General features: G+C 43.6%; 1 protein-coding gene and 1 long non-coding RNA gene across 2 annotated transcripts in view; one reads left to right on the top strand and one right to left on the bottom strand.

Moving 5' to 3' along the window:
- LOC119659764 overlaps positions 1-26,775 on the top strand; it is a 111,372-nt gene that overhangs the window by 17,109 nt on the left and 67,488 nt on the right. The window lies entirely within an intron of this gene.
- LOC119659760 (multidrug resistance-associated protein 4-like) lies at positions 10,631-26,626 on the bottom strand. The gene is made up of 13 exons (XM_038068022.1): positions 26,410-26,626; positions 20,012-20,179; positions 19,542-19,933; positions 19,387-19,484; positions 18,391-19,322; positions 18,112-18,316; positions 13,153-13,857; positions 12,825-13,089; positions 12,532-12,762; positions 12,069-12,361; positions 11,790-11,977; positions 11,477-11,704; positions 10,631-11,366 (listed from the first exon to the last, which is right to left on the bottom strand). The coding sequence occupies exons 1-13, from the start codon at positions 26,592-26,594 to the stop codon at positions 11,096-11,098; spliced, it is 4,161 nt and encodes a 1,386-aa protein (XP_037923950.1). The 5' UTR covers positions 26,595-26,626; the 3' UTR covers positions 10,631-11,095.

Genomic DNA, 26,775 nt, shown 5'->3' on the forward strand with positions numbered 1-26,775 from the left:
AGAGCTGCGGAAAGCCGGTATAATTCGTTTTATCTGCAGAACTACTTTCTTTAGAAATGCGATCTGCAACACAGATGGATCATAAGATGTATACAGTCCCCCCCAACCCTAATTTTATGCCCCGCTGAGCTAATATAAGTTTGTTAGTAATAGTATGATTTTGATCGAACTTGGAGATATCATACATCGGGCCCGATAAAGGAATCAACACTTTCGATTCCCCGCATTCTCCGCCTTTCCAACAAATGTTAAAATTAAGACCTGTTGCGAAAAGTACTAATCGCGATCTTTCATTTGATATATGATATAATATGACTATGTTCGGTGGAAAAAAGCCGTTTCTGAAAAAAGTGCGTGTAAAAGACGGACAAATATAGTTGCTATGGTTCACGCAGCGCGACGATAGCAGAATTCGAGGGAATGCTAGGTATTCTTGTCTCGGATGCCAGAAGTCGCAACCCCAAGATCATAGCGGGTGATTTCAACTCCTGGCCCATATTCTGCTCGAGGCTTTTACGGAACTAGACTCGGTGCTGCAAAAGGTCCTTTCGTGGGACAGGGTCGGGCTCAATAGTCGATCCGTCCTATGTGAGTACCACATTGATGAGGAGAATGGCACAGTTTGTCAGTGGGCATTATACTCCTAGCGACCACAATGCAATTTGCCTCCATATCGAATATGGGCGATGTACGTTCCTGCGGAGCTGGAAACCAGGGCTGGTCCGTGAAAACGTTTGAAGAGGATGCATTTATAGAGATGCTATTGGGAGGCCACAATCTCGGTGGTGTGACTTCAGAAAAGGTACGTCGCAGTCGTTGTTTTGAAGCTGGCTCGAGACGTGATGGTGACTGATAAATGCAGTGCCATGCTCCTTACCTCTCGGAGAGGACACTTTGGTACGATACGGCTGAGGGATCCTAGCAGTACACCGTCACCGCAGAAGTACCACAGAGCTCGGTGTTGGGTCCTCTCCAGTGGAACGTGATGTACAATGACATCCTTGTCTTTCCCTCATCAAAGGAGGTCACGATTTTTTTATTTTTTATTTCCCTGATGATCTAGACGTAGTTGTCGTTGCGAAACAAGCTGAAGACGTTGAAGTGTACGCAAACGAAACCATTGGTTCCATAAAAGCGTGGATAGGGATGTTTGATCTTGACCTCGCGGAACAAAATACGGGGGCGGTATTGATTACCAACCGTAGGAAGAGGAGTACGGTTAATGTTCGTGTTGGTGGCCACATCATCACCTTGAAGCCTTTAATAAAAACCTGGGTGTGATGATTGACGCTTAAATTTAAGGGACACCTGGACTATGCCTGTAAGAAAGCGATAAATATGAGCGTATCCTTAGCGCAGATGATACCTAACATTGGAGGTCCAAGGAACAGTTGCAGATTACTTGTGGCCGGAGTGGTTCGCTCTACACTATTATACGAGGCACCAGTTTGGGAGGAAGCACTAGTGTGTGAGAGTGACCGGAGGAACCTTTTACAAATAAAACTTTAAAAACGAAGTTCTAAACCAAAAAGAATAAAAGAAATTTGTGTGGAGTCCTAAGACTGTACTCTTAGTACTGAATGAATTTTTGTTTAAGCAGAAAAAGGTGGCAATTTTGTTCCTTTTCTGAAATGAAATTTTACCATCGTTTCTTCAACTATCAATTGAAGGGGAGGTTTCTGATGCATTGGAAAAGCAGTTTGACCTTATTGGACTACAAGAGTCAGTGGTGAAAAAGGAAAGCTTATGGTAGAACACAAACCCTCTCATCACTCTACCAGGGAAGTCGGCTGTCAAACTATTGCAACCAGGGAGAGTAAGAATAAGGTGGGGCATGTGTCGGCTTATTACGCAGATGGCACTGAAGCGGGGCTTTAAATGCCTTTGCACATGTTGAAGGCGTACATCACTTCGAATGACAGGTCGGAGCAATGCAGCAAATGCTGAGCGGAAAGCGATATCAGGAAAGACTATGGAATTGACCCAAATTGTTTATTGTGTTACGGGAAGGAAGGTATGGACTATCGGCACTTTGCAGGTGGTAGCAGGTGCCCGGAATACAGAGAGCCTTCAATGCAAATCACGGATGAGGTTGGTACAAACCAACCTCAAGCAATGCCATGTGCCGAAGAAACGATGTGGTCATAAGACATTGGGGTCAAATAGCAAACGGACCAAGCAGTGCTATAGGCTCACGGAGAACACGCCTTCCAGGAAATGATGGAGCATTCGGAGGATGGATTTATGGTAGGAAAAGTGAAAGTAATCCGCAATATACATAGCTGCTATGCTCCAGTCAGGGCTACACTTGCCAAGTATGAGCAGATCTTGAATGCGGTAGTTTGACAACGAATGGAAGAGGACGTCTTTAGCTCGAAACATTGAATCCAAAGGAAAGGGCCTGGGTGTTTAGAAAAGCTGACATACGTGGGCACTGCTTCAGCTGCTTGGCAAGTCAATATTCGCAGTGACCACCAGGCAATCTGCATTGAAATCAAGAGTGAACCGAGTTAACGAAACAGAAGCTCTTGAGGGAGACAAGTTTTTCATGGTCCTCAAGCCTAATATATCTCCAGATGTTATGGCCAGAGTAAAAATCACCTAAATCACCCAATTTCCGGATGACTCAATGGTCAGAGCGCTAGCCTGTCATAGTGGAATGTCTCGGTTCAAATCTCACTAGTGGCGGAACGATTTATATATTGACTGGATGTCGGATACCAGTCAAATTAGTTGTAATTGAGTGCCTTAGTGAAATGAGGGTACTAACCACGGGCGAGCGCAATGCTGATCACTTTGCCTTCTACAGTGTATTTTAGTGAAGTGCTCTAACACGTTTCAGCACGCGCATCCCATTAGATTGTCGCGTCAACGATTATTATTATTAAATCACTCAATGGGTTATGGAAGCATGCGATGCTACTCCCCAGTAGGCAACCCTACTGTTGAAGGAACAACGAAATCGCAACTTTTTGAGCCGCATATTTCCGGGAAAGTAGGCTTCAAACAAGATCTAGGGGCAATCGGGAGAGGACACACAAACAACTGCGGAGCCTCTTAAAAGAGGCCATTCGGATGAGCAAAAACAACACTTCAAACAGTGGTGCAACCATGCCGATGTAAACTTTTGGGCATAGTGGAAAGGCTGTGAAGACTACCTCAGGTGATCTACTAGCGCCTTCTGAAAAAAAAGGCGGAAGGCAAGTGGTGTTTCAACTCAACGAGTGCCTGATACTTCCAGTAACTGAGAGGGAGCTCTCAGTGGAAAAAGCCAAAGTTGTTGTTGTATGCTGGAGATCCTGCATCTCATCGCTCGATCTGTCTATTGGATGCACTGGGGTAGATGATGGAAAGAATCATCTGCAACAGGCGAAAGCAGCAATAGTTTGTCGGAGCGCCAGTATGTACTTCGGTGCATCTATTCTACGGCGGATGCAACAAGCATGCTGGGGAATCTCACAAAAGACGAGTTGAGATCTGGCAGCTGCTGGGAGTGTTGGGATTGGTTGTCAAAACTGTCAAGTGGGATCCAATTAAAGCGCGTTGGCTGAGATAGATATTTGGTGGATATTTGGCGAATATGGTCAAGAATTACCTCTCAAAGAGGATTTTCAGATACAGATCGGATGGGGGCCCAGGCTGGAGAGACGGGTGGTTTTTAGTTGGTGGGAATCCGACACGGGCTCGTTCTAGCTGTGATGTTCGCGCAGGTGAGTTGGAGCGGACATGTTTTCCTAAGATTTTTACAGCTCCATATACGAACGAAAGAAAAATAGTTTTTCCAATAGCTATAGCGCCAATACTACTCATTACTACTCAATTTCGATAGTATTTTTCTCCTTTTTCAGTGGTTTCATAAATCAAATCCGTTCTGTTCGTTCATATTACACTTGCTTATCGATCCGGGATTCATCCAGAATCATTCTTTGCGTAAACCTAGATAAACCATGATTTGGTTAAATTGATTATTTTTACTAATCGTAGCGAATATTAAAGCATGAATGAGTGGATACCACTTTTACTACTCGTTCTTGGGCATACCAATAAGGACGCTGGCTCGAAACTTGATTGTGATTGAAGCATCCAATTCTAATTCTCCATCTTAGATCCAGGCTGCAATTTTTATTAGATTGACTCCACTTGGAAATATTTCACTTATCAAGTATTCATACATTCTTTGCGCTGAATGGCCACCCACCAGAGCCTCAGTTGAGAACATAACCCCCAACTCCCATTCCATGAATGGACCACTTAAGGAAAAAGTTCGCAATACAGATCTAAAAACCTTGTGAATTCACCAAAATTACGATGAAGCATTGGAAAAACGTCAGTAGATCTAATACTCAACATAATAAAGGAGTCCAATCACAACTTTTCTTACCCTTAACTTGGTAGGCATCGAACATTCAAACACTAAAGTTGGACGTTACTCTGCCAAGACACTTATCGGACAATGAAGCGAGACAGACCATATTGTAACTAGCAAAATTTCCATATTGTCTACAAAGTAAGGGTCCACCATAAATTACTAGAGTTAACATTTCCAGATGTCTTTATGTCCTAGCGTTCTATCAGACAAAGTAACTCTGAAATTACGCCTGACTGTCATTCAATGCTTGTCCATCAGATAAATGAATAATAATCTCCCTCCATGAAATTTCCGATCGGTCATTTTGACGCAAAAATTCCCTGCAAATTGCCTCCCGTATCCTGAATCCAATATTTCCATTTTTCCACTTAAAACTTTCTGAATAAACCCAAACTAAGCCACAAGACAACCCCAGTGCCGTCTAACTAATTCCATAAAAATACAATTGATATCTCTAAGCTCATGGATACTTCCTATTCAAATGGTTCCTCCGACAAAGGAAATTTGCCTTTTTTCCTCTGTTGAAAGCTTATACGTCTAATTTATGTATCAATGCCGTCAGACGCCACCATTGTCGGTAGAATTATTGTCACATCGCAAATGGTAGGGCACGTGCTGAGCGACGATAGTAGAAACGCTCATAATTCCGCCTAAATGAAATTGATGGAGAACAACTTTTTTTTTCGTCCATACAGATTCCTTCCGGGGGCAAGGTTCCGTAACTGCTATAAATCCTATTTTGGATACGACGAAAGAATATTTCAAAATTTTCAAGGACATACAAGCACTTCAGAGGGCGATGGCAAGCAGAGAAAAGTGAAATATGTCCTGGGAATTTTTCTACTAGCTGAGCCCAATATTCCAGCAGTTGGTGGTATTTCCATAAGCAGATGAAATGAATTCATATCACGCAAATTGAAAGTGACTCAAATATATTTCGTTTTCCTTTGAATTGATCTTGATTCAAAATTCATAATGCGTTCTCTCAACAAACCAAGTGCTGTCCTTTCAATGTTGCTTGCAAATTTGTATTTATCGTCACTAGATGGGCAGACGACTTTGTGCCTGTGTTTTCATTGATTCATTGTATTTTCTTCGATATATCTTCACACCTTTCCTCCGGCTTAGATCTTCAGAACCAACCCGTAGCATCCACGCAGTAAAGCAGCTCTCCGACTCTAAAAATCTCTCTGCGGTCCACAAAGAATGGTTTACCCAATGTCCGTATCCTGACTCTAGCTAGAGCTGGGCAATCGCAGAGGAAGTGCCTGACGGCTTCCCCCTCTTCTCCGCAGCTTCGGCAATCCGATGTTTAGGGTATGCCGAGCTTGACGGCATGGTCTCCTACAGGCCAATGCCCCGTGCAGCCCGCCATAGTCTTGTTCGCATTTGCACGAGTCTGGTACAGGAGCTCTCTTGGCCGGGTTTTGTTGAAAGCGGGCCAAATTCTCCTTCACTTTGCAAAGGCGGTAAGCTTTCGCCTTCTGAGGTCCGAGACTGCTAAGCAGTGCGAGTAGATTTCGCTCTTGACAGCCACCAGTGAGACATCGATTTTACTCGCCGAAGGATTGCCAAGAGCAGAAGCCCGCCCTACCACTCCGTCAGTCCGTTCATTTCCCTCTATGTCCCTATAACGGAAACCCAGCGGAGGGTTACCTTGTGTATGCCACCCAGACTGTTCAGCATGTTTCTGCACTGTCCTACGATCCTGTAGGAAGGATCGCAATAAAAACCCTTAGTATCTTGTACTCGTCGAACCATTTTCACTTTGCTATAGTCAGATAAATCTTCATCATCATCAACGACGCAACAACCGGTATTCGGCCTAGGCCTGCTTTAATAAGGAACTCCAGACATCCCGGTTTTGCGCCGAGGTCCACCAATTCGATATCCCTAAAAGCTGTCTAGCATCCTGGCCTACGTCATCGCTCCATCTCAGGCAGAGTCTGCCTCGTCTTCTTTTTCTACCATAGATATTGCCCTTATAGACTTTCCGGGCTGGATCATCCTCATCCATATGGATTAAGTGACCCGCCCACCATAACCCATTGAGCCGGATTTTATCCACAACCGGACGGTCATGGTATCGCCCATAGTTTCCGTCGTTATGTAGACTATGGAATCGTCCATCCTCATGTAGGGGACCAAACATTTTTCGGAGGATTTTTCTATCGAACGCGGCCAAGAGTTGCTAAGAACCCAAGTCCCCGAGGAATACATGAGGACTGGCAAGATCGTTGTCTTGTACAGGGAGAGCTTTGACTCTATGGTGAGACGTTTTGAGCGAAACAGTTTTTGTAAGCTGAAATAAGCGTGCGCGGATTTCATCATCGTAGTTGTTAGCGGTTGTGATTTTCAACCCTAGATAGGAGAAATTATTAACAGTCTCAAAGTTGTAGTTTCCTATCTTTATTCTTCCCGTTTGACCAGTGCGGTTTGATGTTGTTGGTTGGTTGGTTTGGTGCTGACGTTGCCACTATATACTTTGTCTTGCCTTCATTGATGTGCAGCCCAAGATCTCGCGCCAATTGCCGCCTGCTTGATCTGGATGAAGGCAGTTTGTACGTCTCGGGTCGTTCTTCCCATGATGTCGATATCGTCAGCATAGGCCAGTAGTTGGGTGGACTTAAAGAAGATCGTACCTTTTGCATTTACCTCAGCATCACGGATCACTTTCTCAAGGGCCGGGTTAAAGAGGACGTATGATAGGGCATCCCCTTGTCGTAGACCGTTGTTGATGTCGAATGGTCTTGAGAGTGATCCTGTTGCTTTTATCTAGCCTCGCACATTGGTTAGGGTCAGCCTAGTCAGTATTATCAATTTCGTCGTGATACCGAATTATCTCATGGCCGTGTACAGTTTCACAGAGAGAAAATCTGATCTGTTTCTGATTTACCTGGAGTGAAGCCTCTTTGGTATGGGCAATGATGCTCTGGGCGTATGGGGTTATCTGGCCTAGCAAGATAGAGGAGAATATCTTATAGATGGTACTCAGCAACGTGATTCCTCTATAATTGCTGCACTGTGTGATATCTCCATTTTGATGTGGGTACCAATCCACGCTTCGCCCTGGGACCTGTACTACCCTTTGACCGCAGGGATGTTGCCAAATCTATATTTGATAGAGCAGTTTTGTCGCCTTGCCTTGAAGGATCGGTTATATACGTTGAGCGTGAGGAGTTTGCCTGTGACCTCCATGTTGTTTTTGAAGGCTCTCTATAATCGTGTATGCATTCATCATTTTGAACAATTAAGAGGCCTACAGAATCCTATGTCTCTAGTGCTGTGGCTTTGGGAAGAAACATTGTTACCATGTGTGTCGCTTCTTTCCTAAGTCGTTCTGCATTATCCTCCGTCGTGCAGTTTACTAGTGTATGACCTGGTCGGCAGCATATGCCGATACACACAATTTTCACAGTCTATCCCATGAAAATCTGCCTGACGACAAGGTCTTCGATAACTTCCTACTCCTCAGGAGTGCTCAAGAAATGTTTTCGGCAGAACGATCACACTAGCATAGCTAACGTCTGGTTTCTTGGTTCTTGCTTTTACCCCTGGCCTACCCGGTATTTCCTTCATTTTAGGTTTGGGTTTGGGTTTCGGTTCTTTTGAGCATTTCTCTCTTGTGTGCTGACCTCTGCTGCTCCCCGCTGTGTTGGGTCCTGTGCTGAAAGCTTAGGTCTGTCCTGAGTGTCTACTCGCTTCAGACTTTTGTTTTACGGAGGTTTATTTTTTTGCACGTCGGATATACTGATCTCAGATGTCCTTTTGCTGGTTCCTGCTTTTTGAACAGCATTTTTTGTATACGGTCTTCGCAGTAGGCCAATGTTAACCTAGGTTTAATTACTTGCTTTCCGAGCTTCTCTTTTTCGGGTGCAGGCACTTCGCTCTCAGTATTTCTTCCGCCTGGTGGGCTAGTTTGTATGCTGTACGGGGTCCCGCTTGTTTGTTATTCCTCTTAAGTTTTTTTTTGTAGGTGTATTCCTGTACTGATCCCCACTAGTATAGGGGCTAGGAGGTCCGCCGTGCCATAGCCCCCCGTACCACGATAAGGTCAAACTTACTCACAAAGTGAGACTTTATTTGAATACAGTCAGTTACCCCCGACTGCATACCGTTCGATGGGCATGGTCCGGATGACAGCCTGGATTGAGGTAGGCGTTTTTTGACGCCTTCGTTATATTATAGTTATGTGATAGTGTTGAGTGCATATAGAATTCTATCAGGTAAGACAGTGTGTATCATCGCAGGAATGATCCCTTTAGATCTTCTAGCGAAGGGGCACTAGCTTTACCAAGAAAAGAAGTCGAGTCCCCCCGAAGTGACGGCGGCCTTCAGAAAAGCCACTAATAGACTGGTATATGGCAGCAACGGGGAAATAACTCCACAGGACCCTCTGGACTTATACACTGATTCCGTGTGTTGAGTAATAAGTCGAGTAAAGGCGCGGAAATCTTAATTGTCACCTGATAGAGTTATTGAAGATATTTGTATCTTTTTGGGTTGAACGAGTTTTTTTACACACAACTGGGCACTCGGAGCATTGTTTAATTCACGAAGGACAAAATGAGGTTGAGCGAAGTCTTGTTCGGTGATGCCAGGCGCCATAATCTCATGAAGGAGATGCTGAGATCAGAGGCGAATTAGTGTACGATAAATGCGATAATAGCCGTGATATCTTATTATTATTATTCTGTTAAGGGAAAAAGTTCTTAAAGAACTATTGTGCCCCTTTTATTGGTTATAGTGTACCTATTGATCATAGTATTTCAAGCAGGCCTATAACCGTCAGGAACTTTAGTATTTTCCCTACTTCCAGATCTTTCAGCTTTGCATTTGGTATTAAGTGTTCTGCCAGATGCCTCGATCTATTTTGCACAAGTGCCGGACACTGTCCCAGGACGTGTACAGAGGTTTCATCATATTTCTCACAAAACCTGCAGGTAGTGTCCGTAGATATCCCTAGCTTCCCTAGGTGATAGTTTAGCCGACAATGATCAGTGAGACCGTTCCTCTTCATTTCTTGGTTTTCCTTTCCACAGAAGGGTCTAGCCTGTGTAAAGACGTCCCTGCTTCCTTCCTGGCTAGTTCGTCCGCTGCCTCATTGCCTCCCATTGCCTGCATGACCTGGAACCTAGAGTATCCAAATCTTGTTGGACGAGCCGAGTTTATTCAGTTTCTCAAGGCGTTCCCATACCAGTTTAGAGTTCACCTGGTTGGACCTAAGCACCTTGATCGCTGCTTGGCTGTTGGTGAGAATAGCAATCGTCTGCCCCCTGTAGTTCCTTCGAAGATTAAAGGAGACACATCTGTCTGTGGCGTATATTTCCGCCTGGAATATGTTAGTGTACCTGCCCATTGGCTTGAAGTATATTTTCCTTGGACGAATGACACCGGCACCCGCTCACTCTGCTGTGAGGGATCTCAATCAAGTAATCAGTTGCTGGTTTAAGCCGTACGTCACAGCACGCTCTTCCAATTAGCCTTGTTACTGCTACGTGTTTCAAACTTCTTATCAAAGTGAAACCTCATTGTCATGTTATCCCTTGGTATCAGTAATTCCGGATACTGCCTAGAAAGAATATCAATCTTCCTTCGAATTAGGCAGCTCTCCGCCTCACTGATACTAACGGCCATCCTGAATATTGTCCTCCTTGCCTGCATCTGTATGTGCAGATGGACAGGGGTTAATCCCAGAAGAACCTTCAGGAATGCCGTTGGGTATGTCCTCATTGTCCTACTAATACACACGCAAGCCAGTCTTTGGAGTTTGTGTAATTCCCTGGCTTGTATGCTGAGTTCGGTTCTTTCTGTCCATATTACGGCTCCAGAGGTAATCATTGGCCTTACTATTGCAGTATATATCCAAAGTAGTATCTTCGGGCTGCAACCCCATTTTTTCCTGTTATGGACCTACAAGTCATCAGAGCCCTCGTGGTTTCCGACAAGTGCTTCCGACATGTATCTTCCAGAGTAATTTTTGGTCTAGTGTAATTGCCAAATATTTAACTTTTGTTTCTCGTTTCACCTCTTCCTTTTTGTTTGACTGTAACACGAGAACCTGATTCGTCAATTCTTGTATATTCTGGAAATTAGGTGGTTGATTTTTCAGTCACGTTTGTAGTGAGTATAACGACAGGAGAAGACCTTAAGGCTTCAACAGCGCCGCTTTTCCTAGACCATGGTAGTTCTAGCGTGACTTTTACACTCTCAAGAACTACCGCAACTACCTTATCAATAAAGATAATGAAAAAGGAAACATATATACATAAAGATAGGCATCACATTTATTTATAAATTCAAAATATAAATTTCTATAAAATAATCGAAAAATTTGCAACACGACTGCGCATATAGACTCTAAGTATCTGCGCCAAATGCATTTTCGCTTTAAGTCTAATAGGCCGCGCATCGCCAAGGTACTTTATTTCCCTGCAGTTATAGTAATAGTTTATTGTGATTATCTGTTCATAATTGTATCTAAATTTGTTCAGATTTTTGTTTTAACATTGAAACGGTTCACTTTGAAGGAACAATTGGTATAGTCAGAGCACTTAGGATCTGCTGCACGGATGTACGCAATATAAACAACACAAGTCTAATCATAAGTACAAAAATACATCTTTATCTTTAAGTAGTATAGCTGCGGCATAGTTTCTTTTGTTATCTAAATATTCACCTACGAGCAATTTTTCATTCCCTATAACTACCACTGCTGCTGCGGAATCAGGACTGTTTAGTAGTCGATTCATGCTTGTCCTTAGCTAATTGAAAGAGCCTTTCAGAGTCTTGCGCTCCCGTTGCAAGGATCATACTTCTAAGAATTCCATTCGGCAGTTGTAGTAGCTCGTAAGGTGTGCCAAACTCCTCGGCGTTTCCGAAATTCATAACAAGGATGCGATCTGAATCCATAATGGTGTGCAGACGATGGGCAATTGTGAGGACTGTGCAATCGTGAAAACGTTCGCGGATTGTCGTCTGAATTAAACTGTCCGTGCTGGAAAACAAAGTTCAGAATTCAATAAGAATATTCCTACCAGCAATATAATTTTCAAGGATATTTTGTGAATAAAAAATAGGTCGTTCGTTTGAGAGGTTATTACTCACTGTGGATCCACGTTTGCAGTCGCCTCATCTAATACTAAAATCCTATTGTTACGTAGGATGGCACGAGCCAGGCAGACCAATTGTCGCTGCCCGACACTGAAATTGCCCCCACCGGCTGTAACGATACTCTGTAGTCCATGTGGCCCACTGGCAATGTCCTTGAGTTCGACAGCTTCCAAAGCACGCCATAAATCTCCATCGGGATATTCCTCAAACGGATCTAAATTTCTGAAATATGATTTAAGTACTCCCATAATCAATAAACTCAATTCATTAGGAAAATGTGGAATATTATACAAGGACTCGTCCATACCTACGAAGTGTCCCTGAGAACAGGACAGGATCTTGTGGGATGATTGAGATTTTCGAGCGTAGCGTACGCAATGGTACCGTGGCAGTATTAATACCATCAATGATGATGTCTCCATCGATTTTTGCTAATCGAAATATGGCACCAATTAGAGATGATTTTCCGGCACCCGTACGTCCGACAATGCCAATCTGAAATCAAATCAGATTGAATAAATCAATAAGTAATTAATTACGAGCGACATTTCAAAAGCACTCATCCCCACACGACTATCTTTCTTACCTTTTCGTTTGGATGAATAACAAAATTAAGTCCTTTAAGGACTGGGTCGGCTCCGTCGAAATACCGATAAAATACTTGTCGGAATTCCAACCGTCCCTTTTGTGGCCAATCTTTCTCAACTTGAGCAGGTTTCGTGGGTTCTTTTTCGGGCTCTAAGTCACGATATTCGAGAACTCTTTCAACGGACATAAGTTGATTTGCCACCTCGGCACTTTGTCGGATTCCCCATTGAAGGAGACCGGTTAAAGCCATTGTTTGGGTGATAGCCAAACCAACCTCACCCCCCATGGCACCTGAAAGTGAAATAAGGAAGTGTTGAGAAAAGGATTTTTTGTGCGATTAGAAGGGAATGAGCAAAGTATATCAAATTATGAAAAGTTGTGATTTGATAGAAATTATGAAGGACTGGGGGAAACATCATGGGATACAAGGTGTAAAAGGATACAATTTGGACTCCAATTACCTGCATCGATGAGAACAAAGTAGAAAGTAACGCATGCCAAAAACACTAGACAAATTACATCCAATGAAAACCCAAAGGCAGACGATGTAGTGATGAACATATACCACGATGCTGTGTTGATGTCCTGATGAGCATCGAATTCTTTTATAAGTTCCTTCTGTGCTCCGTAGGCTCGTATGGTTGATAACCCGCTCAGTGAGGCTGCAATATGTGTGAATACCGGAGATCTCGCTGCACAAAAATAGAATTGAGTTAGCCTTAGTTCATCTGAAAGTTCCTTACTTTCTACATACTTATCCCTTCCAGTCGTTTGATGTTCTTAGATGTCTTCAAATACACTTTTCGAATAAAGAGGAATGCTATCCCTAGTAAAAAAACTGGAATGAGGAACACGGGTTGAACGGTGGATGTGACAATGATGGCGCCCAGCATATTTAGAATAATTTGACCGGAATCTAGTAGTGCCTTTGGCAGAATTTCATCAGACGCTCCGATATCCTTTGAGAAACGGTTTAGAATTCGACCGGAGGGGTTGATGTCGAAGAATCTCATTGGAGCCTGTTGGGATATCGAGCATATAATAAATAGAATAATTAAATTGTGTACTGTAAAGCCACTTACATTTATCAATCCCATAAACATCCCATTGTGCATATTTAGCGATGCTCGAATTCCCATTGCGAAAAACCCTACCGACCTTATTATGCCAAAGGTGAAAATTAAAATAATCAGGACACCATGAATACTCATACAAAAATCAGTGCTCAGCAGATATGCAATGGGACCAGTTTCTCCTTCCCCTGTAGTTCCGTTTATCAAACCATTAACCGAATTATCAACGAGCGATCCATTTGGCTTGACGAGATCTATTTCACTGCTAAATGGTCCAACATCATCTATCGTGAAATTCTGGCTCTCATAGTAGGACCGTAGCTCCTCTTGCTTAGTCCAAAACGATACCCAGAAATCGGCAAAACTGGCAGAGAATTGTGTGACGATGAAAAGGGTTCCTATGATCACCGGGACCATAACTGAGCCACTTGATTTTAAGTAATTGCCAATGACTGATCCTTTAACTGTTCCTTTTGAAGTTGCTTCCATTTTTTGTAGTTCGTCGGCGGCCTTGAGTTCTTCTTCGGCCTGTGATTCATGGTCACTGTCGAGTGACTGTCTAGATGATGCCAAGGATCTTGATGATGATCGTCTACTGCGACGATCAAGACTATCATCGTCTGCTTCTTCAGTTTCGTCTTGTTCAAGGAGTTCGGCGAAATCCACTCCACTTCTGACAAGATCGGCCGGTTTGCCTTGCATAGCTACTTTACCCTGAGAGCGAAGAAAATTAAGAATGTTTATTTTAGCCTGCTTCCTAGTGAATTTGTCAAGATTTCTAAAATTTTAGTAGAAAGGACGAGGTTTGTTACACTTAAACGATCCATAAATCAAAACTCCGTGATCTTTTTTGGTTAGAAAGGTTTGTGCTGTACAAAACTTACCAGTAAAGAGGACGGTAGGGGAAATTATCGTGTTCCTACAGAGAGGTTATATTATCTGTGATCGTTTTCCTGACAGAGTGTAAAGCCACAAAGGCTTTTAAAAACAGATCTTGCCTTTTCTAGGATCTCCACATGTACAGTCTCGTTAATGAGTTCTTGGATCCACTTCCACTTCCGCTTTCTGATCACCATGTTCACAAATGTCTAGCCCATACAGGATTCAGGAGAATCAACCATCAATATACCACAAACTCCAAGATCGTTACCGCCTTGGGAGGGGCCAGGTAAGGAGAATGCATTCGGCTCAGATCTTCAGGGGTAGTCTTTAGAATTTACGAAAAATAGCAGCTTCTACAACAATCGGTATCTTTGATCTCATGCATACGGGGTGTGACGTCCTCGAGATGCGCGAGTGAGTATTTCTGGCCCCCTAGCTGGTAGTACACCTGCGTCCTAGGCGATAGCCTTGAGAAAGCCTTTCGGTGAAGTACAACCTCGAATGATCGGTACCCTTCAGATACACTGGGAGTCCTCGGAGCCATCAACAGCTCCCTGTGAACATCGATGGGGTGATTTGAACCTAGATCTGCCACATTTGTAGTTGTGGCGTATATATATCAAGGGCCAGCACCTTTTGGACCCTAGTCGGGTGGTGCGCATTGTGCCAATGTTGTATACCGCGTCACCCGGATCTAAGCGTAGGTTAGGACTCGGGAAACTAGGATAGGAACTTTCATCTCTGGGGTACACCCAGTCCTGACTATTCCGGCCCGTTCCCTTGCACCTCACGCCCTGGTAAAATCTCCGTTTAGAAAATCGACGAAATAGCAGGGAAGAAGGATTGGGGGCCCAGTTGATTGTGCTAGAGTCGGAGAGGAAAGGCTCATCAGGAAATGCACGACAGTGGTGAAGCATATATGATCGACAACTTCCCACCAAAAGAATCGGCTGATGGAACTGGAAGAACTCCTGCACCATATTTCCTTCTACATGGACAGCTGTGGAAAAGGCGTGAAAAGCAGAAACAGGCGCACTTCGCGCTGAGAACACTGTAAGAGCTAAACGGATCACAAACTGTACACTACAAAGCGAATTCGGGAGAAGTGAAAGGAGGAAGACATGCCTGAACGCATGGACCATACAAGAGTCAGAAAAGTATCTGCCCATAGTCACGGAAATTACGAATGGCAACAAGGACTTGACGTTGTATTTGCGGAAGTTTTCAGTGAAAGAGAAAATATGAACCCCGAAGTCAGCATAACACAAGTGTCTTCCATTCGGAAAACTAAAGGTATTGGAGTCCTTGTCTAATTAGGTCTAAAGACAAACAGACATAGCTACATTCTGCGAAGCGGTCGAGCGGCTACTGGAGGAGAAGGCTCTGGTTTTCAGCCTAGAATTCACGTCTTCTCTGGAAATCCCAGATGTTGATTACCTCACAGAAACATTCGTAATAGAAGAGGGTATTAAGCGTGAATGTCCGGAGGTAAACAATGCCAGGGTTAGTATCACCTCTGTGAACTCTTGAGGGCAAAAGCTCGCTGTAGTGGAGGTTGTCGCGTAATACGCGAGGAGACTTCTTAATGGCGGGAAAATCAAAATTGGTTGGGTAGTATGTAGGATACAAATACGGGTCGCCACCACAAAATGTTGCTTAGATTATGGGTACACGTTTGCAACCTGCCTGGGACGTAACAGAAGCACAACATAACAAAGACGCGGTCAGTAGGTCATAATGCAAATACCGGCAACAAAAAGGAGAGTTGGCTTCTATGCAGGAATCGTGGCGTGTCTGATGAAAGGGTTGCCCATATTGCGGACTTTTGGCGGTATCCAGTTTTTAGAGTAGAATTTGAACGAGCTAGGACACGGTGAACATGACCCGCATCCAGCCATCCAACAGGTCAACATGTACTGGAGTGCAACCATTCATGAGTTGCTAGCTCAGTTCGCTGCAGCGTAAAAAGCTGATCTAGTGCTCATCAGTGAACAGTTCTGGAACCAAGACCCAGTTTTATGACACTTGGACTTACCATCTACTGATGCTATCTGGGTTCGGGACAGTACGCGTCTTAGGGTTCTTGGGCAAGGCCGAGAGAGTGCATTCGGTTTTCAGGTTTAACGTTCTTCATTGTCTATCTAACACCTAATGAAATGATCCCGGACTTTTGACGTAGACTTGATGCTATGGAGGACGCTCTCTTAGTCACGGAGGGGCGGATCACGGTAGGGGGTGATCTCTATCCTAGGGCACACGAAAAGGGTATGCTTCAACCAGAATTCAGCGGAAAACGGATTCTTGAAATGGCGGCAAGAACAAGGGTCATCTTTTTAAACACGGGATCCACGGCAACGTCCTGGCGTCCAATTTTCGAAGGGAGCAGGCGACTCTGCCATTTGCATACCGGCCAATTTGTATGCTTGACCCGGGCAGGAAAATGTTTGAAAAGCTCATTAGCAGGTTGATCCACAGCGAATGCTGTCATGCAATTCGTAAATGCGGTTCACTAATCGGAGGCACATTGCCGCCGACGGGTGGTAATCTTTGTAACCTTATAACTTGATGCCAAAAACACCTTTAATTCCGTAAGATGGAATGCCATTTTGCACACTGGACAATATATTCCATGTGCCCCGATGCATTTTACGAATGTTGAGGGATTTTCTGAGAAATCCTCTCTGCTCTATGAGACCTTAGACGGTCAGAGGAGATCACATCGGGGGTCGATCTTAGGACCAGACCTCTGGGAGGCTTTTTATGATAAGACTAGGTATACCAAAAGAGTTGCGCCTGGTCCGTCTTGGAGATGATATTGACTACATACTAAAAGGAGAGCCCCGACTCTACAGGACAGGACTGACACTCAATAGATGAGCTATTTCCTTACTCAGCTCCTTATTGGGCGTAGAGGTTTTCAGTCCCACCTGCAGAAGATTGGGAAGTAACAATTTCTTGACGGTATAGTTTTCAATGGGGTTGTGGAAGACGACGATCACAACTTTTTTCTTATGGAGGGTAGGATCAAATTCGTCACTAAATTTATTTAAACAGATGTGAGCTCTCTTTAGACAACATTGACACGGAAATGCTGAGGAGTGCTGACAATTGGAGCCGTGTTACGCAATACGCTCGGCTTTTTCGTATCACAAAGAAAATAGAGGTCGACGGGTGAAGCGGCTGTGTGGGGTGCCTTGAATTTACAATTCCTTCTTCCTCTTCCCTCTTGTTGGTGAAAGGAATTCCCCGGGGGAACGGGAAGGCTGGCCCGAAGTAGTGCGACAAACGATTCCAGGCCTCCAGGCCTCAACTACCGTAATACAACCACAGTATCCTGAGTCTGGCAACATGGTCCCCTCAAGCCCAATGACCCTTACAAACTACCATAATGTTGGACATATTTGCTCCCGTCTGGCCCAAAAACTTTGGCGACCGAGTCTTGTTATAGGAGGGCCACAGGTAGTGAGCCTTTGCCATTTGAAGTCGGTTGCTGTTGAATAGTGCAAGTTCATACCACCTTTAACAGTCGCCAGCGGGACGCAAACTGCACCAACCGAGGGACGCAGCGGAATCCCGCCCAGGCCACCTATCGGACCTCTATGTTCCTATGATCGGGAACCCAAAGGAAGGTGTTCAGTGCGTCTCTCCACTACCCTAACAGCCTGAGTATGCCGTCACTAAGAACAAAGCCTGTTTGTCAGTGATGACGAATGACGGAAGTTGAAAACCTTTTGGATAAAAAAAGAAAACCATTCCTCAATTCATACTCAAATTTTAAATTTGCCGCATATTTCTGCAAAATCGAAGTGGTGAGAATTCATCTGTATGGTCATCTGGGTAGGTCCTAATTCGGTGCTGAGTTTGTCAGAGTGTGAAAGAGCTGCTTGACATGAAGGACTTGTTGATTCAAAAACGTGAGCAAATTAGGAAAATCGTTTTTGTCGGGAGATCTTTGGTTAAGCTTTTGTTCTGATCTTTGGCACTTTCAATCCCAGATTTCAGATAATTTTTTATTCCAAAATATTAAATTTTTAGTAAAGACAGTCGTTTAAAGCCATAAAGGAAGATGGAATATTTCATACTTACGTCCGCTAAGACTACAACCCAGTCGGCATCCTTCAAGAAATGAACTTGATGCGTCACCAAAATCCTTGTAGCTCTTTTTCGGGCCAATCTTCCATTCGAACCGATCACTTCATCGAACAAATGCCGTCCAACGTGAGCATCTACTGCGCTTAGAGGATCATCCAGAAGATATATGTCTGCTTCTCGGTAAACTGCTCGAGCTAGACTGTTAAAAAACAAAAGCAAAACCACATTTGGTTACCTTAAAATAAGAACAAAAAGAGATCATCAATAACTTACTTAATGCGAGCCTTTTGACCGCCTGACAATGATGCTCCCTTCTCGCCAATAATAGTCTTATCCCCATGTTCAAATTGTTCGAAATCTTTGACCAAAGCACATGATTTAATCACAGCATCATATCTAGATTTTTCCATTTCTTCTCCGAAAAGGATGTTCTGTCGTACAGAAGCCGCGAATACCCAGGGTTCTTGGCATGCATAAGATACTTTTCCTTGTACAACCACGGAACCACTTTCAACTGGAAGTTCTTCTAGAATTACCTGTAGAAGGGACGATTTGCCCGCTCCCACTGATCCTATGATACCAATCAATTTTCCTTTCTTGAAGTCAATACTGACATTATTCAGCGTAGGTGATTCTTCGCTTTCATTGATACGCTTTTCTGAGCCCATAGATTTCTTGAGTGGTTTGCCTGTTTTGGGGTCGATTTCTTGCTGGATGGGGTCCGACCATCTCGCTGTCACGTTTTTCAATTGTACCAGGACATCCTGTGGCACTCCACCGACATCTCCATTCATATTGGCTTTTTCTTTGGAATTTTTATCCACGCCGAAATCTTGAGGGAATCTTTGCTTTGAAGCCTTTAAACTCTCGTCCTTTTCTTCATATTCCAAGAACTTTTGGAGGCGCTTGAATGAGACCCAAGCTTCAGCTATTTCCGCCACCCCGCGGACAAACATTTGTGACATTGTCCAGGCGATTACGTTGTAGTATGATGTTAGGACGAACACTTTTGCGGCTGTTATCTCATCGTCGGTTAAGACCATGGTTAACATGGTACAGAAGATGGCAGCACGGGTTGTGAACAAGTTAAAGGTCATATACAAGGCACGAACGTGAGAATTTTTTTGGACAATTTTCAATTCCATGCGACGCGCAAATGAGATGAGGTTGGAAAATGGTTTCTCCCAGGCATACATTTTAATGACCTGAATGAGTGAATGAGGAGTTTTAAGAATTCATTCTAAAGAGAGGGCAAACTGGCTATAATACCTGAACGCCAGAGATAATTTCATCCATGAATCGGACTCTTTCGTCCGTTCGAATTGCGGTCTGGTAGCGGAACTTCAACGAAAGTTTTCCAGCGTATGCTAAGAGGGGTGACAATAATACAATAATTTAAACTGAAGGGGCCAGTTCATACTTACATTGAATTGGAACTACGAGCAATACAACGAACATGCCAACCAATCCTGCCCAACGAACCTCATTCCACAGTAGAATCCCAGCAATCAATGCCAGTAATGGCGAACTCCACATTGAGTTGATTAAGATGGAGGCATAGTCAAAACGACTGACGTCGTTTGACAATAAATTGACCACCTTCCCGGGAGCTGTATCGCCTAGTGCTGTCCTTGATAACCGCAACACCTTTCGATAAATTATACTACAAACAGCGACCCGTAGTTTCATACCATTGTGATACGCGATTAATTGGAAATGGTTGAAGGATAAAGAACCTATTGCGGTCGTGGCAATCAACCCTATAGCGTAATAGAGGGCGTCATTTGTATTCTCTTCATTATCGCTTGTACCTAGGCTGGAAAAAAGAAACAATTTGAAATGCCCACCCTGTAAGAGTTCCTAATTGACAAAGATTTTGTTGTCCGAACCTTACCGGAAATAAATTAAAAGCTGGCCCAGGAGTATGGGTTGAACCAAACGAACGCCAATATCGTTAAATGCAGTTAATATGCCCATCAATAATATTTCCTTCCAGAAGGTTCTCATTGTGGCTTTGATTAGTGATGGCCTCTTCGTAGATTTAATTTCCTTCAGCCATTCTCTGGAATGTTGGAGTGTTGATATTGAGTTGATTTATCGGCAAAAGCGATGATAGCCAAGGTAAAAAAGGATATTGAGATGTTCAAAGCTTGACATTTGACCAGTAGTACTTCCTTAGGTACCTAAGGTACTTTAGATTATTATTTATCAACCTAATGAACAAAGAAAGAGCGTGGGGCCGACAGATAAATATCCGTTTTCAGTTAGCAGACAGACCATATTCTCATAAATAAAGGTTTGACACTATAACTAAAAATAAGGTTCTGTCCCCATGAGAGGATATAGAGACTTTGGCAGTTAAAGTGTTACTTTTTTGTGTCGTTCCAAGGTATCACATCAACGGCAAAATCGAGTCGACTACTTTCTTCGCAACAACATTTTTCCATATCGACGTAACCAGTTGGAAAGGAAAGTGGGTACTCTGAAAATCTATCACTATGTAACGAACATAGAAACTATTACAGTATCTTAGATAAAACTGTGGCCAACGCCAAAACTCAGGATTTGTTAGTATTCAATGGCAACCTTAACGAATTATGAACTGAAGAACAACCTTAGGTACTTCTTGAGACGGTAGGACAATTGGAATTTGTTAGCTTATATATGAATAATTATAAGCTTATATATGAATAATTATAAGACCACTATTTCTCGGTTAACACAGCCAAAAGCTAAGGTTTCTCTCTCAATTCAGCCTGTTTATGCCTCGAAATGGGAGGGAACGGAGGTGGAGCTAAATACCTGCGCAGCATAAAGAACAAGCATTGCAGAGATAACTGGTAGCAACCATCAATTCTGAATTACACAATATGTACCAATAGAACTCGAGCGCTCCCTCTAGGACACCATCTTCCTGTGGTAGGGGAGCCTGTGATAGATTACTACTACAAGAACGGTGTCCATAAACACATGGAGATGGAAGCAAAGGATTGAAACTTTCCAAGTGGTAAGAAGTTACAGACTTCGAATCCACCCGGGACTTTGAAAAATCAAGCCGTGAACGAGGCACGGATTTTGGAAGCCTCAGATTATATTCCCTCACGAAGAAATCTGTGCGAGACAGGCTTTCCACTTCATTGGAAAACTTGGAGCTAGTCAGCTAGAAAGGATAGTACAGCAACTCCCTTTATGAGAGGAACTGGAAACCTGACTACGGCCGGCCTGCCGGTCACACTGGTGCCTAACTCTTCCAAAAAAACGGGAGAAGAAGGATCAGCAGAAGGAAGCGTTAGCCGCAAAGGAGAAGGGACTATAGGCTTGTCTGTCAGAACCTTCTCCTCCGCTTCTGCCAGGAAGGGTGGAAGACAGGGAAGCCGGCAATGTGGACACAACTAGTCTAATTCCGGTATGTGGTAACAGATCCGTGCAGCCCGGACATCGTGAACCTGCGAGGGCCTCCAGCGACCACAACGGAGGGCACTGCGAAAGATGGCGAAGTTGCTTGGGCATTGCTGCACCACCAAATGTGGCGATCTCCAAAGAAATCGAACACAAGAAAGCGGAATTTTCGGCGGAAAGTGAGGACAAGCTGGTAACCCCAGTGAGATCGACACTGAACGCACCAGGCTTTCCAATTAGCGGCGGTTTTCATATTAGACTACACTTATGTCTACAAACATAAGAGTAAGTCAAATTAACCTACAGCATGCCAAAACCTCTTCCTATCTACTGGCAGCAAGGCTGGCAAAGTTGCATGTCTGTCCTCATATATCTTTGGTTCAAGAGCCATGGGTACGTTTTAACAAAGTCTGTGGTATTGGATCAGTAAAGTAGCTAGGTAGTAGGATCTTTCTCGATGAGAGATCCTCGAGACTGATTACCTGCGTTCTGATGTTAAAATTGTTACAGGCAACCATGCTAAGACAATTTTGTTCCGGGAAACTTGTTGCGGCGTTGGTATTGTAAGCCAGGTTAATGGTAAGAGGAAAAACGTCATAGTTGCCTCTGTTTGCTTACCCTATGCTTCGGCGAAGTACACAATCCGCCGACGCAAGAACTAAGGGATCTGGTAGTTTATGCAGAACCAAATGAATTGAATTGTTAATAGGTTCTGATGCGAACGCTCAGCATATTTGTTGGGGCAATAGCAAATGCAATCCTAGAGGAGAGAAGCTGTTTATCATTGGGCTTTAGCTACGTACCTTCCTCTTGGAGGAAGGTGAAAGTAGTTTTCATATCTAAGTCTGGGAAAGATAACTATTCAAATCTAAATAACTTCAGACAAATCAGCTTAATATACTGGTTGAGCGTTATATTCGCGAGAAAGTGCTAAGGTCGTACCCACTTAATGAAAACCAACACGCTTACCAACATGGAAAATCCTGTGAGTCTTCTTTTCACTTTTTGATTTCAAAGATAGAGGACGCAACTCTAAAAGGCGAGTACGCGATGGGGGCGCTCGTGGACATTGAAGGGGCGTTTGACAGTGCGCCCTTCCAAAAGCTCTATGATGCCACCAGAGAGCATGGTGTTGTTGAAACTTTAATTAAGTGGATTTACGCTATGCTAATGCAGAGGTTTGCAGAGGTGCATCCACTTCAATAAAACAAACTACAGAAAAATTGAGGAAAGATCAGGGACAAAAAAGGCCAATTTGGTTGTCAATAAAGCTTTGTATTTGGCGGTAGACTCGGTTTTCCAGTTCCCAAATTATGCACCAATATTCAGTCAAGTGGGAGTAGTAAGCAGTATCATATCCCATTATCTGTTTGGTTAATACGGTGGAGGATTTGGTGGAAAGAACGATCTGCAACAGGCTTTTACATAGTTTTGAAAACTCAAAGGATTAGAGTTCGAAGCTTTAATGTAAATATGAAATATGGTCGTGAACCTGATAATCAAGCCACCGAGTTCTGAAAAAGGCTGCTGACATCCGTTAGATGCCAAAGATCTGAATCACTGCCTTGTGAACAGAATTAAAGATGTGCTGCCTGGAATAAATATTTACTGGTATTTGACGAAGCAGGTCGAAAATTACCTCTCGAAATGGACCCTCTTCTATGGGACGATGATCCCAAATGTGCATTAAAATAATGACGAGCTATAGAACTGAAAGATGTTAAGCTCGTTTTTCATTTTGAGATTTATGCCCTGCGAGTTGGGGCTTCAGAACACAATCAAAGTCTGTCGTGCTTACCGCAAGGGGTGACTAAAAAGAATAGAAATGTGTAGCTAGAAACCTGCAAAATTTGACATACCGAAAAGTCCAGAATGCTTCCGATAGGGACTGACCTCACGCTCACGAAATGTGCACGCGCTTCTTCATCCCGATATTGAGGATCCTCAGAATGCTCGCTTTCTTCAACTCGAGCCAGAATTCCAGTCATATAAGTTGCATGTTCTGGGCATTAGCGAAGTGAGAAGAGCACTCCTCTCACTCTTGCGGCAATGTGCTTTTGTGTTGTGGTAAGTCAAGCAGTAGCAGACGCGAATCCACTGTCAGGTTTGTTCTGCTGGCCAGCGTAAGGCGCGTTCTCTTGAACGGGGAGTCGGTTTCTGACAGACTTCTGACTGCAAGATTCAGATCCAGGTTAACTTGTATCACGATTGTACAATACTATGCACCAACGGAGATTTCCGATGTAGTGGAGAAGGATGCTTTCTACGAGCAATTACACACATAAGAAGGAAGGCTTTATAAAGGTGACATTGTGATCGTTATGGGTGATCTGAATACGAAGGTGAGCTCGGGCATTTGATGTGGAATCACAGTCATGTCGACCGTCACGATTGGATGGATTTCTGCAGCTTTCACCGGCCTATTGTTGGTCGTACACTGTTCGTCCCTGACATAAAGTCAGTTGACCGGCATCGCACGAGCTATCAGATCGACCATTTTGCCACCAGCAGGCGATTTTGGAGCCTGCCTGTTGGCCTCCTAGTGGGAGTTTCATGGTGGTTGTGGTTATGCCTACATCGCGGGCAGAGCTCGTCGGAGCTCAAATGTGGAGTTGCGCTGTACAACTCGGGTGCCGTACTCCTTAGTTGCGGCAGAGGTGTTAGGTAGGCCCCGCATCCACTGGTATGAATGCTGAGCCTGCACTCAGTATAAACCAGGACTGCTGTGCTTGCATGGCGGGGCTCTGATTGTGGTCCCGAAATCAATCCGTGTCCGAAGAGGACCGTGGGATTATGCCTTCACGGCAGGTACTCACGTTAAACCCCCCAGGATTTTCATCACGAAAGAGCTTGCATTTGGTCGCAAACCTTTCGGTGGTCCTGTGGTGGACGTTAACGGCCGCCTGTCAATCCACAATGACGAAGAGTTGAAAAGATAGAAAGAGCACCACGTGTTCTAACCTTATCATATTAGGTGAGGTTGCTCTGCTTGTGTATGATATAGCTAGCTACCATAACTTGCGGATACCGACTGTTCTTCCAAGCAGAAGAGAAATCATCTCCATCAATGGACTCAAATGGAGTATAGCAGCTGGGCTTGACGGTCTCCCAGCAGAGTTTTTTATCGTTGCACCTTGAGTTACTGCAGATATGCTACTTTCACTAATACGGAAATCTTGAGAATCCGAGACCTTTCCCTGAGAGTGGAAGAAGAGGATGATCGTTACGATTTCAAAGAAGGGTACCCGTTTTGAGTGTGATAATTTGAAGAGGGGGGGGGGGGGGTATCCGCGTGCTCCCTGCTGTTGCAAAAATATATAAGCCTGTAACGCAGTAAAGAACATTTCGAAAGTTTAATTGACAGAGAGCAGGCTGGTTGGTATTTCTGCATTGACCACATCAATACCCCATGAATCATTTTGGAACAGCGCGCGGTATTTAGATCTTTGCTTCACCTGCTCCTTATCAATTTTGAGAAAGCTTCCAACAGCGTACATAGAAGAACTAATAGCTACTGGCAGGACAACATATGATGACCCAAAGTTTCATGTGCTGTATCAAAGTAAAATCTTGGAGAATTTCGAGATCCAAAGTGGAGTCCACCATGGTTGTATCTTGTCACCGATATTATCTCTTCTTGTTTTCGGCAATGTTCTTCCTACTGTCTTGTACGGAGGACGTGGAGGAGTTCGATAGACGATAACATTCTTCCTCAAATAACTCGACTATGATGATAACATCTGATTGCGCTCTCGACGAGTCAGGGACAAAGGGCCAAATGGCTCTGAATTTAGAAAGAGAGGCCAGTAGACTTGGACTGAAGATAAACACAAACAAAACCAAGGTATTGAGTCTGACGAATCATCTCACTCTCCCTATCTATATTAATGGGCAGAGCGTCGAAGGCATTGATCCATTTGCATATCTAGGAAGCGTGGTTTTTGCCGATGATAGCACCGAACCAATATCGCCCGTTAGATCCGCTTTGTCTAAAATATACCAAGGCAGTCTTCTCAACACCAAGCTCAAGCTGAAATTGTTCTCTATTAGCGTCCTTTCTATGTTGCTATATGGAAGCACCATTTCAAAAGTGATCACCACTGTCCTTCGTGAATACCTGTCTGCAACGTATCATCGAAGTGCGCTGGTCTGATACTACTCCATACAGAAGAACATACTCTCGGAAAATGGCCAACGAGTGGGTCGCCGCAAGAGCACTTGGTGCAGAACAGCAGAAGAGGAGTGGGGGGTGAAGTGCTGCTTTCCTGCTCGAAGCAGGTTTTGTCTTTAAATTGGAGATTTACTTCAAGACAAACTGCCAAATTTCAGCTCCCTAAAGTGATACGGAACCATAGTCAAACAACTCTAAATATGCGAAAAAACTTTCAAACTGAATTGTTCTTTCTTATATATTCCTGTTATTCACTAACGAAACCTTTCTTTCCCTTTTTTGGTTTATATTTAGTGATATTTTATTTCAATTTCAATGTTATCATACTTAATGATGTGCAATTGATAAACCTCGCGGCAGGTACCAGCGCAAAATTCCATGACGCAAACGCAACTTGAACCCGAGAGACTGACGCTCAGTCAACTCGACCATCGCATTGTCTATTTTTCTGTTTAATGACCAAATATGTGTATGTATACATACAAACCATCCATCTAATTTCTCTAGGCTACTGTGAAGTATAATAAAAGCTAATTTTTCCCTACGACAGAAGATACAATATTTCATCGCTATCAAATGCATTAGAGTCAACATTTTTACTGGAAACATTTAAGCATTTCTTCAATAATACTTACTCATAACTAGTGCACTTGAAATTCTATCAACAATTTCATAAGCTGAAAAGATAATTTAAATTGATAAATAGATACTGTTCTACTCACTTATCTAATCGATCACCCAATAACTCGGATCGATCAACTCGAAGCGGCTGAAAAAGATCCGCAATATCTAGAGCTTTTGAGTAGCCACGCTTGAAGATCGGCACCGTCCAGGCAAATAACAATTCTGAAAGAAATTTCGCTTCATCTTTTGGATTTGGAGGTAGTGTCCGTTGTACAGCCTCCATGGTTATCGGATGTCTTCAAAATCGATCGGTCTTTCCAAAAAGCGCCGCACTTAACACATAAAATTTGGTCCCACTCTTCATAAATTTCGAAAGAATCAATCATCACTCGGCCACAAATTCAATTTTTTTTTGGAAGCACCCACAGTCAAACTTCTCAACTGGTATGGATTCGTCATGCAAA

Source organism: Hermetia illucens, chromosome 6 (genome assembly GCF_905115235.1).
Source record: "Hermetia illucens chromosome 6, iHerIll2.2.curated.20191125, whole genome shotgun sequence".
In the NCBI taxonomy this organism is placed as follows: domain Eukaryota; kingdom Metazoa; phylum Arthropoda; class Insecta; order Diptera; family Stratiomyidae; genus Hermetia; species Hermetia illucens.